The sequence below is a fragment of the Perna viridis genome, chromosome 10, assembly GCF_037379345.1.
Source record: "Perna viridis isolate PV_CMFRI_1.1 ecotype Kerala chromosome 10, ASM3737934v1, whole genome shotgun sequence".
NCBI lineage: Eukaryota > Metazoa > Mollusca > Bivalvia > Mytilida > Mytilidae > Perna > Perna viridis.
The window spans coordinates 16,940,047-16,955,708 of NC_142454.1; the positions used below are offsets into that span (position 1 = coordinate 16,940,047).

General features: G+C 30.7%; 2 protein-coding genes across 13 annotated transcripts in view; one reads left to right on the forward strand and one right to left on the reverse strand.

Moving 5' to 3' along the window:
* Positions 1 to 2,340: 2,340 nt before the first annotated feature.
* LOC148604749 (conoporin-Cn1-like) lies at positions 2,341 to 5,574 on the forward strand. Its single transcript, XM_088550888.1, has 4 exons — positions 2,341 to 2,364; positions 3,943 to 4,037; positions 4,760 to 5,018; positions 5,226 to 5,574. The coding sequence occupies exons 3-4, from the start codon at positions 4,872 to 4,874 to the stop codon at positions 5,433 to 5,435; spliced, it is 357 nt and encodes a 118-aa protein (XP_088407014.1). The 5' UTR covers positions 2,341 to 2,364; positions 3,943 to 4,037; positions 4,760 to 4,871; the 3' UTR covers positions 5,436 to 5,574.
* LOC148604750 (uncharacterized) overlaps positions 2,432 to 15,662 on the reverse strand; it is a 39,829-nt gene continuing 26,598 nt past the window's right edge. For 11 of the 12 annotated variants that reach the window (XM_088550878.1, XM_088550881.1, XM_088550879.1 and 8 more), the window contains 3 exons: positions 12,383 to 12,601; positions 11,596 to 11,722; positions 10,167 to 10,845 (listed from right to left, as the gene is read on the reverse strand). In XM_088550878.1, coding sequence (XP_088407004.1) covers positions 10,229 to 10,845; positions 11,596 to 11,722; positions 12,383 to 12,601 — 963 coding nt within the window. In that variant the 3' untranslated portion in view covers positions 10,167 to 10,228. Of the gene's footprint in view, positions 2,888 to 10,166; positions 10,846 to 11,595; positions 11,723 to 12,382; positions 12,602 to 15,662 lie in introns of those variants that run through there. The other variant, XM_088550887.1, reaches the window with a different exon arrangement.

Below are 15,662 nucleotides of genomic sequence, written 5' to 3' on the forward strand. Positions count from 1 at the left end.
GTTACAGACATTTTACAAAAAAATGAAAATATGTCCATATTAGTCCAATAACGAATCCCATTCATAAAATAAAACAACAGTAAAATCACCTCAGATGACAACCTAGTTATGGTGTATCCATTTGCACCATTAAGACTGATTTGTTCAATGTGTCATGGTTTTCCTTTTCTCTTTCGTCTACCCCGGACTTGACTTCTTATGAGCAACTCGGCGGGTGTATCTAGATAGACAAAGGACACTTACCCTACCGGTGCACCCGGTCCATGCTCCCAGTTTCTAGTGGAGTCCGAGTTGCTCATTTGCTTTTGTAACTTTGTATTTATTATTGTAAATACTTAATGTTCTTTGTTGTGTATGTCTATTTTCCATGCTTGGTCTTTGTCTGTAGGTTACTTTCGTTTGGTTTCCGCTAGAACCTTGGTTCCCTAGATTGCTCTTAATTTGCAACTGCATATCCATGTCCATTTTAAAATAGCAAACCAAAAAACTAGGACTTATCAACAAGACTTTAATAACATAGAGAAGGATGTTTCTTACATTATGCAATAGTCTAGTTAGACCGCTCGTCGAATATGGTAGCACAGTTTTGTCAGTAATTAATAAAAAAAAAAACCAAAGCAATGTTATTGAAAATGTGCAGAGAAGAGCAACATGATATCCATGATCTAATTTTTAAATATCTTTGGCTAACACCTCTCAAATATAAAAGAATTAGGACAGATCTGGTCGAAACTAACAAAATCATAACAACATAAATAAAGTAGATCGCACTGATATGTTTCCTAACACGAAACAAACACAAGAGGTCACAAACCTAAATAAGATAAATAGAACTGACAAAAGGAAATCACATCACAAAGAATTGTGGACTAATGAAATGCATAAATTACCTGTTATATGGGATGTTAAATAACGATAAAAAAATTAATCAGTTTATTTACAATTTTTTCACCTTAGTTATAAATGATACCATAATATTTACTGTTATTACTTTATTTTTGGTGGCTCTATTCGAGTTCAGAGTTAATTGTAAGGCGTTTTATCTTTTGCTGTATCATTTAATTTTTTATGATTCACATTGTATATACCTTTGAACCGATATAAAACCCACGAAACCTGGCCATGGAATAGCAGCAGTCCGCATCGCCATTATTGAAATTTTAATGAAATAGCTAAAAAGTTTTCACTTTTATCTTTTTGATTCAGAAATGACTTAATCACGTTTGTAAATCATTCTTTAAGAATTGGCAATAACAAACATTTTGTCTATTGAAAAAAAACGTTTAAGGACGCAAAATAGGACGCTTACACTACCGGTGCACCTGGTCCATGCTCCCAGTTTTTCGTGTTTTAGTGGAGTCCGAGTTGCTCATTTGATTTGTTATTTTGTATGTATGATTTTAGTTACTTTATGTTCTTTGTTGTGTATGTCTGTTTTCCATGTCTGGTCGTTGTCCCTGGATTACATTCTTTTGATTACCGCTATAACCTAGGTTCCCTTGATTACTCTTTTCCCTGTGCATTTTGTTTAATGCGCGAAATCTATGTTATTTTTCAATAGACAAAATTTTTGTCATAGCCAATTCTTATAAATTATTTTTAAAACATATTGTTATCTTTAAACATGAGAAAAGTAGCTCTGAATATAACTGAATGGTGGCGTGTCAATATTTTTTTATCCATTGAGACATACCAAAATTGTTTTAACCAATCAGAATTTATCTCAAATTAATTTATTTACATATATTGCGACATCTTTTTAACACTGTTTTTTTTTTATTTATTACTTATCTATCATTTCTTGCATATAACTTAAATATCTTTACTGAATACTGGGTAAGTATTCTAAAATTATTCCCGATCATCAATATAAACGATCACCAACCTCTTGACCAAAATAAAGCGTTTAATTTTATCAAAATAATGATTAAGAAATAGATGGATATTAAGGACATACATTTTTATAGAGATATCCTTGTTTCGTTGTTTGCATCTAAAACACGATTCATAATTACATTGTGTAGGTGTTTATACAATTTGTCTTTTCTGACATTTTGTCTAACCAGTGGTCCATGACACATTCGCCATTCTCCATCTACACTCAATACAAAACTTCATTAATCGGTCATTTAACATGCTTTAACAGTGTGATGTTATTGTCAATTTATCAGGAGACTTGTAGGTCATTGAGATATAAAATAGCCCTTATGCATGGTTTGTTGCTTTAGTTGATGATGTACTTGCTTTACATGTAACGAACTAAAATGAACAAACCCTGATTATGCACTTGTAAGATAATATAACGTTAAACATCTCCGAATCTGTCATCGTACTTCAAAGTGTCCCTATCACCGTAGATAACAGGTATGAAGTTTAAGTCCTACGTTGTGAAATGAAAAGTGTATATTCTAAATTCTGTGCGACTTTATTGATTTTTCACAGAGTCATACGATCATGTATACACATCGTAAATATATTGTTCTGTTAATGTAAGGTTACAAGACTATCAACATAAAAAGAAAACATTACTCAGGCAACAAAAATACAATCGTACTTAATCAAACTATATAGACACAAACACGGTCACCAATCGCCCCAAATCATATCCAAATGATATACAGACAATTTCGTAATCGGGATTAATGAGCATTTGAGTATTTTTTCTTCACATAAGTTTAACATTATTTGCATTTCTGTCATAATTTGAATAAAGCTGTACTTCCATATTTAGTCAGTGTGTCCGTTCGAAATATGTGGACAAACTTGATATCCTGATGACGCTACACCATTTGTTATTTGTGATTTGCAGTCAAAACGGTGCGGGCGCTTTTCGATCTGTGAAACCAGAAGCGCTTTTAGTGCATTATATTCACTTTTATATATAGTCCTACAAAGATCACAAAACACGTTGTTACAACTTAAGTTGTTCTTTCATTATGCAAAAAGATTATAATAAGGAAAAGAAAAAAAAACAAAATTGTGTAAGCGACACCTGATATGATCAGTAAGATCATTGTGGTTGATGGTCGATACTCATTGACTTTGACATATGAACAATATTTGACTTAAAAACATAGTTTATATATAGTAACATAAATGTTTATTGTGTATTTGATCTTATTTCGAAGAATCAACTTAAAATTGCTGACTTGAACAGTTAATACTAACTTTTTATGGAAAAGCAGAGGACGCTTACCCTACCGGTGCACCTCGTCCATGCTCCCAGTTATTAGTGGAGTCCGAGTTGCTCATTTACTTTTGTTACTTTGTATGTATAATTTTAGTTACTTTATGTCCTTTGTTGTGTATGTCTATTTTCCATATCTGGTCTTTGTCCCTGGATTACATTCTTTTGATTACCGCTATAACCTTGGTTCCCATGATTACTCTTTAAAAAATTAGTCTATTCTTTTTGATTTTGAGCCGCTATAAATATTTCCACAAATATAATTCTACTATAAATAATCCAGTTTATAAATAAAATTTGAGACAATGGCTATATATATCTCTCTGGGCCTTAAAAACAAGTAAAAAGGGATTTGATCTTGTTTTGGGTAACGTGGAGTATAAAATGCTCGTTTCTATATATCATCTTACAAAGGGAAAAAGAAATAAGCTTTCATCTCAATTGCTTATGATGCAAACGGTTTATGAAAAGGAAATACTTTCGTCCGCTTTCATGGCTTGGAATTTTCCTACAAAACATGTGAATCGCGCCTTACAAAGTAAAATACCAAAGTGCTGAAATATTAGACATATATGAAAAGAGGCATTCTAAATGAATATTTTGAACTTGATCTTATAATATCATATGACATTCGAAATCTAACAACTCTTTTTTTTTTCTTAATGTTTGTTTATGATATAATATTGTATTATTATATTTGTTTACGTACATATTGTATATTAGATGCAATGAATATATATCAATGTTTTGAGTAGATTGAACCAGCACAGATCCTGATAAAGATGGATAAATCCGATAGCAGGAAGTATAGAGAAGTCGTCAGATTATAATGAGGATAACGAAGACGGTCGTAAGTACTATTTAGACAATACTTTCAAAGTAAATCTAGCTCTACTTCCAAACTACTCTCACTTCTAATGATACATTTCAGATTACCTTGTAATTTTCATTTCATTTGTTTTCTTCTTGATGAGACACTATGACAAATATCATTTCTGAACGAGTAAGTCATATAACATTATATTTGTCTTAGTAAGAGAACACATTCATGGGAATGTCTGGATATATTAAATTTAGTTTGTGTAAAAGTAACAGGAAAAATATTTGTAAGGAAAGTTTGCCTATGATCATTCGCCGATTCTATTAAAAATGAAACATGTGTTTATACGCTTTCCTTGATTTTCTAAAAGTTACTACGAACAGTATGTAAAATTAATGACATCGTAATATTTCATTCGTAGATTAGACAATCAACAATTTGTTTTTGTAAAAAAGTGAACAAACTACAGATCAAGATGAGACTTACATTTATAAAAAAAAAAAGAATGCCAAAAACACAAATAACTAAAAGAAAAGAACCGAAATTGGAAAGGAAAGCAAAAGGTTCTTATCGTCAAATTTTGGAACACACCTGTTTCTTGTTAGAAATATAAGGCAGCTGACAAATGATAAGACAATAATAATATTACGGACGTTTCTTCCTTGTCTCAATTTCTATTTTCAAATTGTTGGAGATACAAAATATGCATTCTGATTTATAATACTAACTTGTTCCTAAATTAATTGTCATAGGAGCAAATTAGGGAAGAATAGCGAACTGGAATGCACATATGGAATCTACGATGAGAAGTTCCATTATCAAAGGGTCATCATTTTTGTCACAAAGGGTAGCCTTTCAACATTAATGACGCGTCATGATTACAGTATAGTTGTCGGTATGCAAATACCGAATGCAACGCAATATGATCTAAATGTCCCAAAGTTAACTGCTTTGTATGGCTTCAATCCGAAACCACCTACTAGTATCCCATCTGGAGTCCCAGAAGTTATGGTAGGTATAAAATACCCTAATGGTTCACGTTTTACACATCATCGTGGTTTCGTGACATTTCCGTTGTTTTGTTATTGTTACCTGTGGCTGCTTAATTGAGATGTGCTTGTGTTTGTCTTCCTGTTTAGTTCTGTTTGGATTTGTTCTGTTCTGTTCTGCATATCTAGTTTTGGCTTTTGGTTTCTATTGTTTCGTTTTATATTTTAGATAGCACACAAGCATGAGTTTACTCTGAGCGGTACAAACGGCATAGTTTCTTGGAGGATAGGTGGTAAAAGGAGACGACTATTTGTAATTTGGGATTGCCCTTGCTTCTCATATAATAAAATGTCTATTGGGTTTACTATTGAAGGAACTGGGGAATTCGACGACGAATGGTATAACACTGTTATGAGATTAAAACAACATGAAAAGTGAGTCTACAAAATGTCACATTACAAGAAAAAGTGTGAAGAACTTTTGGTCGAAGACAAAGAAAAGAAATTTCGAGTACGCAGTGTAATGGGATCGGGAAACAAGCCCCAAATAAACTTTACATTTCAACCAATAAATGCAAAGGACCTTGCTAGTAACCTTCGGAAAAGTCTAATGTCAACACCTAGAGTACTTCTGAATATCAGCGAGAAGTAAGTTGCCAGTTACACCAATGACTTATTATTTGTTTCCATCATTTTGAATATACTTCAATTAGACAACCATTCAATGTTTTGTCTTTTGTTCAGTGCACAGTATGTTTTCGTTGAAAAAAGTCAGTTTAATCAGTCTCACTTTTTTTGTATTTGTTTTCCTGTTATTAAGATTTTGATTTCAAAGATATTATTTATTGTTTATATGCAATAAAGGAAATATGAGAATGTTAGTGTTTTTTTTTTATTTTTTTTATTGAAAATCTCTCCGAATCTATTATAAACCTTAAAGTGATATTTTCAAAATGCTTAATAGAAGATGAGATAATTGTAAATTGTAATTTTACACAAATTTATTTTTAAAGGAAAAAATGTACATTAAATATAAGAACTATTTGATTTTATATTAATAAAAAGCTGCTTTAGCTGCTAAATTTTGTTGAATCAATGAAATAAAATGGTAGTAATGCAGTTGAAGCAACTAATATCAATAATATCATTGAAGCCTCAGAATTGGCCAATACTAAAATAAACTTTGAATGTATGTTATTCGAAAATATTTAACTAAAAAGGTACATGCAATAACTCTTTTTTCTAACCACCAGTCTTTAGATTAATGCATCCCGAGAAGGTCGCTTTCTAGAATTTCAGAAAAATACTATTAAAGACAAAAGATATTAAAATGTACAGAATCGTTTCTGTTACATTTGTTTTGTGTTGTACTTATAAATCAATCCACCTGTGTAATTGCGTTGAGAGATCATTACAGTCAGTCATCGCAAACAACGAGGGAACAGAAGGATGAATAGACTACTAAACAAGATTCACTCAATGGAACTTATGAAATCAAACTGTATATTTATTTCATCCAATCTACTGCAAATGCTGTGCCTTCAGAAAAGAATTGTCACAAATGTAATAGGCGTTTTCTTACATAATAAAACGATGGAAGAGATATGTTTTTATACTATATTAGAACATTAAAAACGGAAGTGTCACATCAGTTTGAAAAAAAACATTTAAAGTTGAGATGAGTTCATAACTTTGACAACAGGACATATGTTCATTTCTTAAAGCATACATCACAAAGTAGAATAAAAGGGAAAAATAAGTATGGTAAGATATCAGAGAAATCAAGTAAACCACGATGCTAGCGGAAATCAAAAGAATGTAATCCAAGGATAAATACCAGACAAGGAAAACAGACACACACAACAACGAACATAGAATAACTAAAATACAAAATCAAAGAGCAGACATGGAAAACAGACATACACAACAAAGAACATAAAGTAACTAAAACAATACATACAATGCAAGAAAAGAAAATGAACAATAGCTATTAATGTGACAATATGAACAACAAGACTGTTATTTCAACTATAAGTTCATTTTTATAAATGTAGTCAGTTCATCAAAGCATTTGGTCGACATTGAAATTAAAATATTTTAGTTTCATGATGAAAGATTAAAATGCGATAAAATATTTTGTTACGTCATTTGTCAAAGACATTTCAATCGTCCATGTCTGGGTGAAAGCTGGAATATTCTCAGAACGGGGTTAAAGCAAGCATCAATAAATATAGACTTTTAGCTATACACTTTTTATACAGATGAAATCAATATACTATTATTAGGCTGTGCAAAACTCATTTTGTCCTAAAGTCGTTTTTTCAGTGTCATGAAATTTATATTTGGATTGGAAGGATTTGTCAAACATTATTCTATTCAAAGTGACAGTCATGTTTAAGTATTTGTCACGATAAAATTTGGACTAATTTCGTTGTTTAAAATAATGGGTTAGAATGTTAAATACAAATTAATTTTGAAAAAAGTCTAAGAACCATATTCCCTTAAAGTAAATAATGTCAGTTTTATAGTTAATTTTGAAAATTCGCATGCGTCCAAGTTATTGAATATTGTAGAGGTTTTTCTTCTGTTTTGGTGAGTATCTCGGAAGCATGTCATAGTCGGATTAACGCTTTAAATTAATTATGGTCACTTTTTAAAAATTACTAATGCTTTTAATTATCTTTTGGTAAAAAAAAATGTCAAGTCTGTTTTTTTTATATTAGCATAAGTTTATGCACTTGAAAAAAGAGTATTCGAGAAAATTCGAAATTTGTTCAGCAGTTTTTTTTTGTTTTTTTTTCCAGATGATATATATGCCATTTGCCCATCTTCATTCAATTTGTATAGTAAAGAGCGTCAACTAAAAGACTGTAATCAGAAAGGAACTGAGAAGCATTTACAAACAAGTTGGAACACAACATCTTATTTTAAAAAAAAAAACGATGACTGTGGTCCGACATAATTAATTGGAAAAAAATGTTCATATGCTCTACACTCTGTTCCTTATTTGTTTGTTTGGAAGAGTAATCAAGGGAACCAAGGTTATAGCGGTAATCAAAAGAATGCAATCCAGGGACAAAGACCAGACGTGGAAAACAGACATACATAACAAAGAACATAAAGTAACTAAAATCATACATACCAATGAGCAACTCGGACTCCAATAAAAACTGGGAGCATGGACCAGGTGCACCGGTAGGGTAAGCGTCCTCTGCTTTTCTAGAAACACCCGCCGAGTTGATTACTCATTTATTCAGATTCTGAGTAAAACAATTTGTTTACTAAAGTTGCATTATTCTAAAATTGTTAAAAGATGTCGAAAGGAGAGAAATAGATTTTTTAAAAGAATGTACATGTAAAATAAAGAACTTGTCCATTTCTAATGCAGGAAAAGGATTCGTCGTGGAGAGTTGAAGACCTAAGAGCCTTCAATAAAACAAGAACCAAAAGGATAGATTCGGACCTTGAATTCCGGAGCTTTTGATGAAAATTGGAAACAAACTATACACAACAAATGCACATGTGTTTGAAATATATATATTTCATATATGCACATAAATGTATATGTATGTTGGCAAGTAAGACTGTCAAATAGTATAATATGTATGTCATGTTATATATAGAAACTAAAAGAGAGATATTGTCTTAATATTTTTATTTTTAAAAAAGTTAATCAAGATCTCAGTGAGAGACACACGTTGTATAGTATGTACATGTAAACCCAAATCTGCTTAATTTCTATAATCCATTCCTAACAAATTATCTCCTCTTAAAGGATACAAAATGATACTATTAAAGATTCATTGTCAATTTTGTTGATGTACCATATTTGATATTAGTGATTTTATGTGGAAAATATGTTTAATGATGATGAATGCGTTTGATGTAGACAGATAATTTATGCATGATAATTTCTTTTCAGGTGAACATGCAGGAAAATTGCCTAAATTACCCCCTCCCATTCCAACCCCCATAACATATATTCTGCTATTATATTTCAATATACACATGTATGATTTAATTATGCTATTACCCTAAAGAGTATGAAGTTGCAAAACTTTTTTCTAGATTTTTACTTGTAAATACATTTTAAATGAGGTAAAAGATCAATGATTGACACCGGAATGGTTTTGATTTCTAGTAGTTATCGCCACACCATGCAAATTCCCTCATGCTATAAAATTATCATTTGATAAATTCCCAGCCGCAGCTCTTGTTTCTTTATACTACTAAGGTGCATCTTCATGTTTCTATAAAAATGAATTTAAAAAGCATTACTTCGGCAATTATAAGAAGTTAAGATGTGGTTAAAATAAGGACTTGCCAAAATTTAAAACCTGTTTATAGTTTTTAAGTCACTGATTGTGAAAATCTGCCTGATGTTTTAGGAAGGGCTAGTTATACTTTATTTAGTAAATTAAGACCATTCCACTTATATTAAAAACTTTCTAAGTAAATAATGTTTTAATTTTGCATGTTTTTACCTAGGTAATTCTTAGAAAACAAAATGGCTGTCATATCTCTGTCATCTTGGATTTTACAGAAAAAAACATTTTGCAGTTTTTCGTTTCACATCGGGTCTTACCCAATACACTATTAATTATTATCACTTTTGGACGATTTTGCACGGTTTTCGAAGATATAGCCTCTTAATATACAAACTTTCAAAAAACGTTTTGAAATTGGTTTTTAAATACTAAATGACCTCAGGGTGATGCCTTGAAAAGGAAATAATTACCAAGTCAAATAAATAGCTAAAATCATGTAAGTATTCAATAGGATATCCTATACTCAAATTATGATGCTTTATATTGGCGGGCACAGCATAATGCAAATAGTTTAAAAATAATGTCACACAAATATATTTTTTGCATTAATGGAAAAATTTAATAAACTCTGAAGATTCAAAAATTGTTCATTTCAAATGATTTGAACTAGCATTTCGAATTAATTTTAATTAATCATATACCTTCATAATTTCTGTTTTCCAATGAAATAAAAAAAAAACGTGTGATTTTATTCAGGAGTGGAGAAAAGCCCATAAATGTTGTAGAATATATTTCTACTGTTCTTAGAAATCACAAAATCTATTGAAAGTCACGTAAATATCACACAGTCGTTGATGTTATTACTTTAAAGCTAATGAAAAGCTTATTTTGTTCGATTGCCCGTTAGTCACGAATGGATTTGTGATGTATTCAAATATGAATCTCATTATTTCAGGGCTTTCTATCAAGGGTAAATATGCCTCAAATGTCCATACAAGATGGCTCCTGATAGACTTGCAAAACTCGGATCTTTTGGCACTATTATTTTTTTCCTAGGAAATGCTTTTTCAATGGCCGCTTTAAGAAATAGATATTCAGCAGGTTCTCCAGCTAAGAGAATAGTTTTAAATTCGCACCCAGACAATAACAATTTGATATTTGCTATCAAACTTTGAATAGATTCATCGTACAACGAGCGGAGAAATTCAGAGTTCAAACGCATTTTATCGCCAATCAACCTTATATTATTTCCAAACGGCAATTCTTGTATTGCATGGCTGAAGGTTTCGTTTTTACTTAGAGCATAAGGTACTTTGAATGTACATGTTTGGTCATCCCTTGATATACGTTTAGCTACAAGAGTAATGTCTGTGTAAAGATCACAGTATTCTTGTTTATTCTCTTGTACAATCTTTGTCCAGCATGTTTCTCCTATGATTTGCCTAAACATCTGAATAAATCCTTCATGATAATGAATGAGCGGAATAGGTGTCCGGTTTTTCAGCTCCCATAAATCGAAATTTTCATCCACAAGGCTTCCTGTTACACGTATTAGAGTGATGTCTAATGAATATATTGTTTCTATTAATGACAAAATAAAAAAAAAAACATGAGTCGAACAATTATATTTTAAAGTAATTGCTTTTATTTTACATATTTAGATCCACACAGCGAATTTAACCATCATTGCCATTTGATAAAAAACAAAGATGTTACAATGGGTATATTTATGAAATACTTTGATCTAAACAAAGAATGCTCAGACGGTGACTGTTCAGTTAATGATTCAAAAGTTGTGACATTAACTGATACAAACATCAGTAAATTATCCGTAAAAGTAGTTGATTGTTCATCTTAATCAAAACCTCTTGTGTATGTGCAATAAAGCACCATATAAAACGCTTTGTTTCATTCTTTTACATACTCAGAAAGTTATTCATTAATGTTCAAGGATCAAGGAGACCCTATCGCTTTTTTAACTATGCTTTGAATAGTTCTGTGTAGTTGTATGGAAAGAAGTAATAGTGTATATGTTACATTTTTAGTTTGTAAGTTTTTCTTAATTAATGTTCAAGTTAAAAAATTTATTTGGTTTTGCATGCATAATAATCCATGCATTAATGTAGGGGATCTTATTGACTGTACATTTAATTTATCAATTAAAGAGAACACATCATCCTTATCTAGCTAACCGAGATATACATCATCCATTTCAAATTTTATGAAAGCATCCACTATAATTTTGATAGATAGTGAACCGTTTTGTTTTTTTTTTCGTAGGAATAATATATTTTGTAAGATATTAGCTCAAACAGTAGAAAAGAAACTTACCAAATAATATTGTGGTGTACATTTCCGACGAGTTCGAGTCACTCTCTCCATTACTCCTATAATGGGAGTAAAGCAAAACAGCTTCATGGTTGACACACAATCGTATTTGATCTTCTGTAATTCCAGCCTTTATGAAAAAAAAAAAACGGAATTGAAACAGCAAAACCATACATAATGACCAAACTCGTTTTGAAATTAAACACGTTGAAATTCATTAAGGCTCTAAATCTTTGTTTTTGCTCAGCTCATCGTAATTGCATACACTGTATGCCATCTTCATTGTTAGAAATTAGTTTCATGTAGCAGAGGTAAAATTATTGATGGGCAGGCTTAAAGCTTGTTGTTTATTCTAGATTCATTTTGCCTTAAACAACATTTCGATTGAAAACTAAAACTTATCTAATAGATTAGAACAAAATGCTTTTGTAAAAATGTATTTTTCGTAAAGTCATATACAGAATTACCGAACACTAATCCCATCCTTAATTAAGTCATGTCCAAAATAAATCAGGCAAAATAGATATTACACCACCAGAGAGCAGCTGGTACCGCACCGGTCCTGAATTGGCATATGCATTTCAAATGAAATGGTTTGTTAAATATAGGTTTTACATTACTCGTTAATTTAGAAGAAACTGATTGCATCCTTCTTTTAGTCGCAAACAATGAATTTTAATACCCTGTTTTAATTTTTTTCATATAGGAAAAGAATAACTTAACCCCATACAAACATTTGTCGGTTATATCTGAAATAAAATATTAATAAAAATATATAAAAAAATCCTACCATTTCTGTGGCTCCTTGTATTAACTGCCTTGAAGGTTCGGACAAACCAATTGGAACGGGAATCACCCAGCGTATTTTATCTTTCGCTGTCAATACTTGACATTCAAGAATTTCTTGCACATGATTTTTTAAATGTTGTATAACAATGCTGAAAAATTCTATGACAGGCATCTCCTGGTTTCTAGTGTCATCTTTCATCATTGTGTCCGACGAAAGAGGCTGTGATTCAAATGATTACGAAATAAATAACTTAAACAGTTGCTTAACCTGATTTTGCTTTTGTTACTTCGTATGTATGATTTTAGTTACTTTATGCTCTTTGTTGTGTATGTCTTGTTTTCCATGCCTGGTCTTTGACCCTGGATTACATTCTTTTGACTACCGCTGTAACCTTGGTTCCCTTGATTACTCTCATACTTCATTGTGAATATTTATAACAAAAAGGTCAGTGGTAAACGTTGGCAGTAAGAATCACAAAAAAACCAAATAATTCTCTAAAGTTTTAGTTCTAACATGTTTGGCCTTTAAAAAAGAAGAACAAAAAGTTTGATGTTCTGTCAAAGTAAATATGGGACATCATAATATTTTTCATTTTTCTTCAAAAATGTGTATCTGTCATACCTTCATCTTTTTGAATCAAAACTTTACTTCATTTGCTTACACTGTAACAACGTTCCGATTATTTGTTTGTTCCACATATGCATGTAGTTTAATTATAAATTGGTATCAATTTGGATTGTTAGAAGCGTGGTGTATGTAATGTTGAATCGGTTTCATTCAGTGGTAATTTCAATGTCTTACTTCTTTTTTGTGATAAAAGTAAGAATTGTATATTTCCCTTAATTCAGCAAAAATCAAACATTTCATTTAATTGTACTTTGGATACCTCATATAACCATGTGTATAATGTTATATTTAAAAGAATAAGAATATTTATAGTTAAATAGAACTAAGATCCGCCTATGTTGCTTAGACGTTGTAAATATCTACCTTACTCCAAAAATGGATATTCATAAGTTCAGTATGACGCATACTATTTTTTTATTCAAAGCCCACGTATAATAATATATGGGTCATAGGGGAACACAGATCCACTTCCTGGAATGTATTTGACTATCTTAACTTGCTAATATTATATATAAGATAGATTACTAACTGTTTTGCTTTCCTAATACAATTAGTAAATGCGTTTTAAGATGGATGCATACAATATATTATATTTTAGTACTTCTTATTATTACTTGTTGTATACATGTACAATTAATTATTCCTACGTGTGTGATTCGTATGTTGGGTCTCACTAACCACTTGTAATGTTTCCATTACTTTACATGTTGCGAAGCTAGGAAAATAAGGCTTCCAAAATCATTATGCTAATAGAACGATGATTGTAGAAATTCTTCACAAAATTTACTTGAATAAATAATACTGAAAATCCCAATTTTTACCTGTTCTGCTAACTGACAGCATGGAGGCAAATTACTCACACATGTAAACAATATTAATACACTTTTGTAGTTAATTACATATATTATTTTAAAGTACACATTCTCAGCTTTATTTTGACTACTTTTAATCATAATACACTCAAATAATGCACTTACAATGCATATGTCTAGGTTCAGTGTGTTTTTGGTACTACATTTGACCCGGAAGTGGGTAGTGAGACCTTGCTTTTCAGAGGTTACCGATCATTGCAACTATCTTACGGATCGATGACCGCTGACTGATTGATCGATGACTGATTTGATCGCAATTTTTGTTATATAAAATAACGGATGGTCGGTTCAAGTAAAGTTAAGGATTTCCAAATGAACGAACCCAATATATTACCATAATTTTTATTCTAAAATATAAAATTTTATATTTTTAAAGATATAGTTTCATTGTTTTATATAGATTTTAAAAAAAACGTTGTTCGTTTTGTGGGTTTTTATTTATTATAAATCGCTTTGATAGTGACAGTGTCCGGATTTTATATGGAGTGGCAGAAAAGACACAAACTATGACTATGGGCAATTTAACAAACAATAATAATCTAGATCTTTGCTCATCATTTCATGTGTTAGATGGGAGTTTTCACGTTCACAATGATGAAGATAAAATGATAAAATGTAGATGATTTAATATATATTTATTATATTTAATATTGACTGATTTATGAAATGCTAGATTGATTATTTATGTTAACTTCTTAGAAAATAAATTGTCTTCTGGGCAAGAGAAAAATAAAAATGATTTTTCTAAAATGTGCCACTCATCTTCTAAAATATTATCCTTACCTCAAAAAGGCATTTTTGATATTGTTAAAGTAGAGTGATAATGTACTTTTGAATTTATATGCAATATCTTCGTAAGATTAGTAGAGATAATATTTTTATCAGTTTTTAATATGTTACAGATTGTGGGCAATTAAACCCCGGAAAAAAGAAACATGAACCATAATATTAAACATATAAACTCAAAAAAGTCAAAAAGAATGGTTATAATTATCAACATATTCAATATATCTGTTTGTTGAAGGCGCTTATTTCTCAGCTTTATGTTGCCAATGATGACTTTGTTTTATAAATATGGGAATTTTCGGAAAATCATTATACTTCCATTTTACCTGTAAATTGAATTTTTTAAGAGTACTTAATGACCAAAGTAATGTATAATTATATTTTTAAGGTCATGTAGGTAAAATCTGTCCCCATTTGAAAGAAAATGATCGTTTATATCATATATCAACTGTACACAATTATGTCTTACTGCCATTTATCATTAAAATCTTTATGTAACAATAATATTGTCTAGAATAGATGCTTAATTTATCTGCTCACAATGACGACAAAAAATAATAAACAAGAGTCTCCTATGAGTCTGAATCAATCACCTTGTTAATTGTGTTTGCCCTTCAAGGACAATAATTCTAACAAAGAGTTGTCCAACAATTTTAACTCCATGAAGACTTTGGTAAGACTAATCAAAAGGATAATTTCATCAATTCAAAGTTTCATTCCATCTATTATAGTTTTCAAGATATTGGCTGAAAACTGCAAAAAACATATTTTTCTGCCTTTCAAGGGTAATAACTCTTACATGTAGTCGTCTGACAATTTTGATCCCTGGATATCTTTAGGCTTTATAATAAGAATCATTTTAACAATTGAAAGTTTTGTTCTAACTATTATAGTTTTCAAGATATTGGCTGAAAACTGTAAAAAAAAAATCATTTTTAACCTTTCAAGGGCAATAACTCTTACATGGAGTCGTCTTACAACTTTGATCCCTGAGG

Excerpts from the sequence above, each read along its gene's own strand:
- LOC148604749 (XM_088550888.1), top strand. The coding sequence starts at position 4,872 with ATGACGCGTCATGATTACAGTATAGTTGTCGGTATGCAAATACCGAAT. Across the intron at positions 5,019-5,225 it reads CTGGAGTCCCAGAAGTTATG|ATAGCACACAAGCATGAGTT; the intron begins GTAGGTATAAAA and ends TTTATATTTTAG.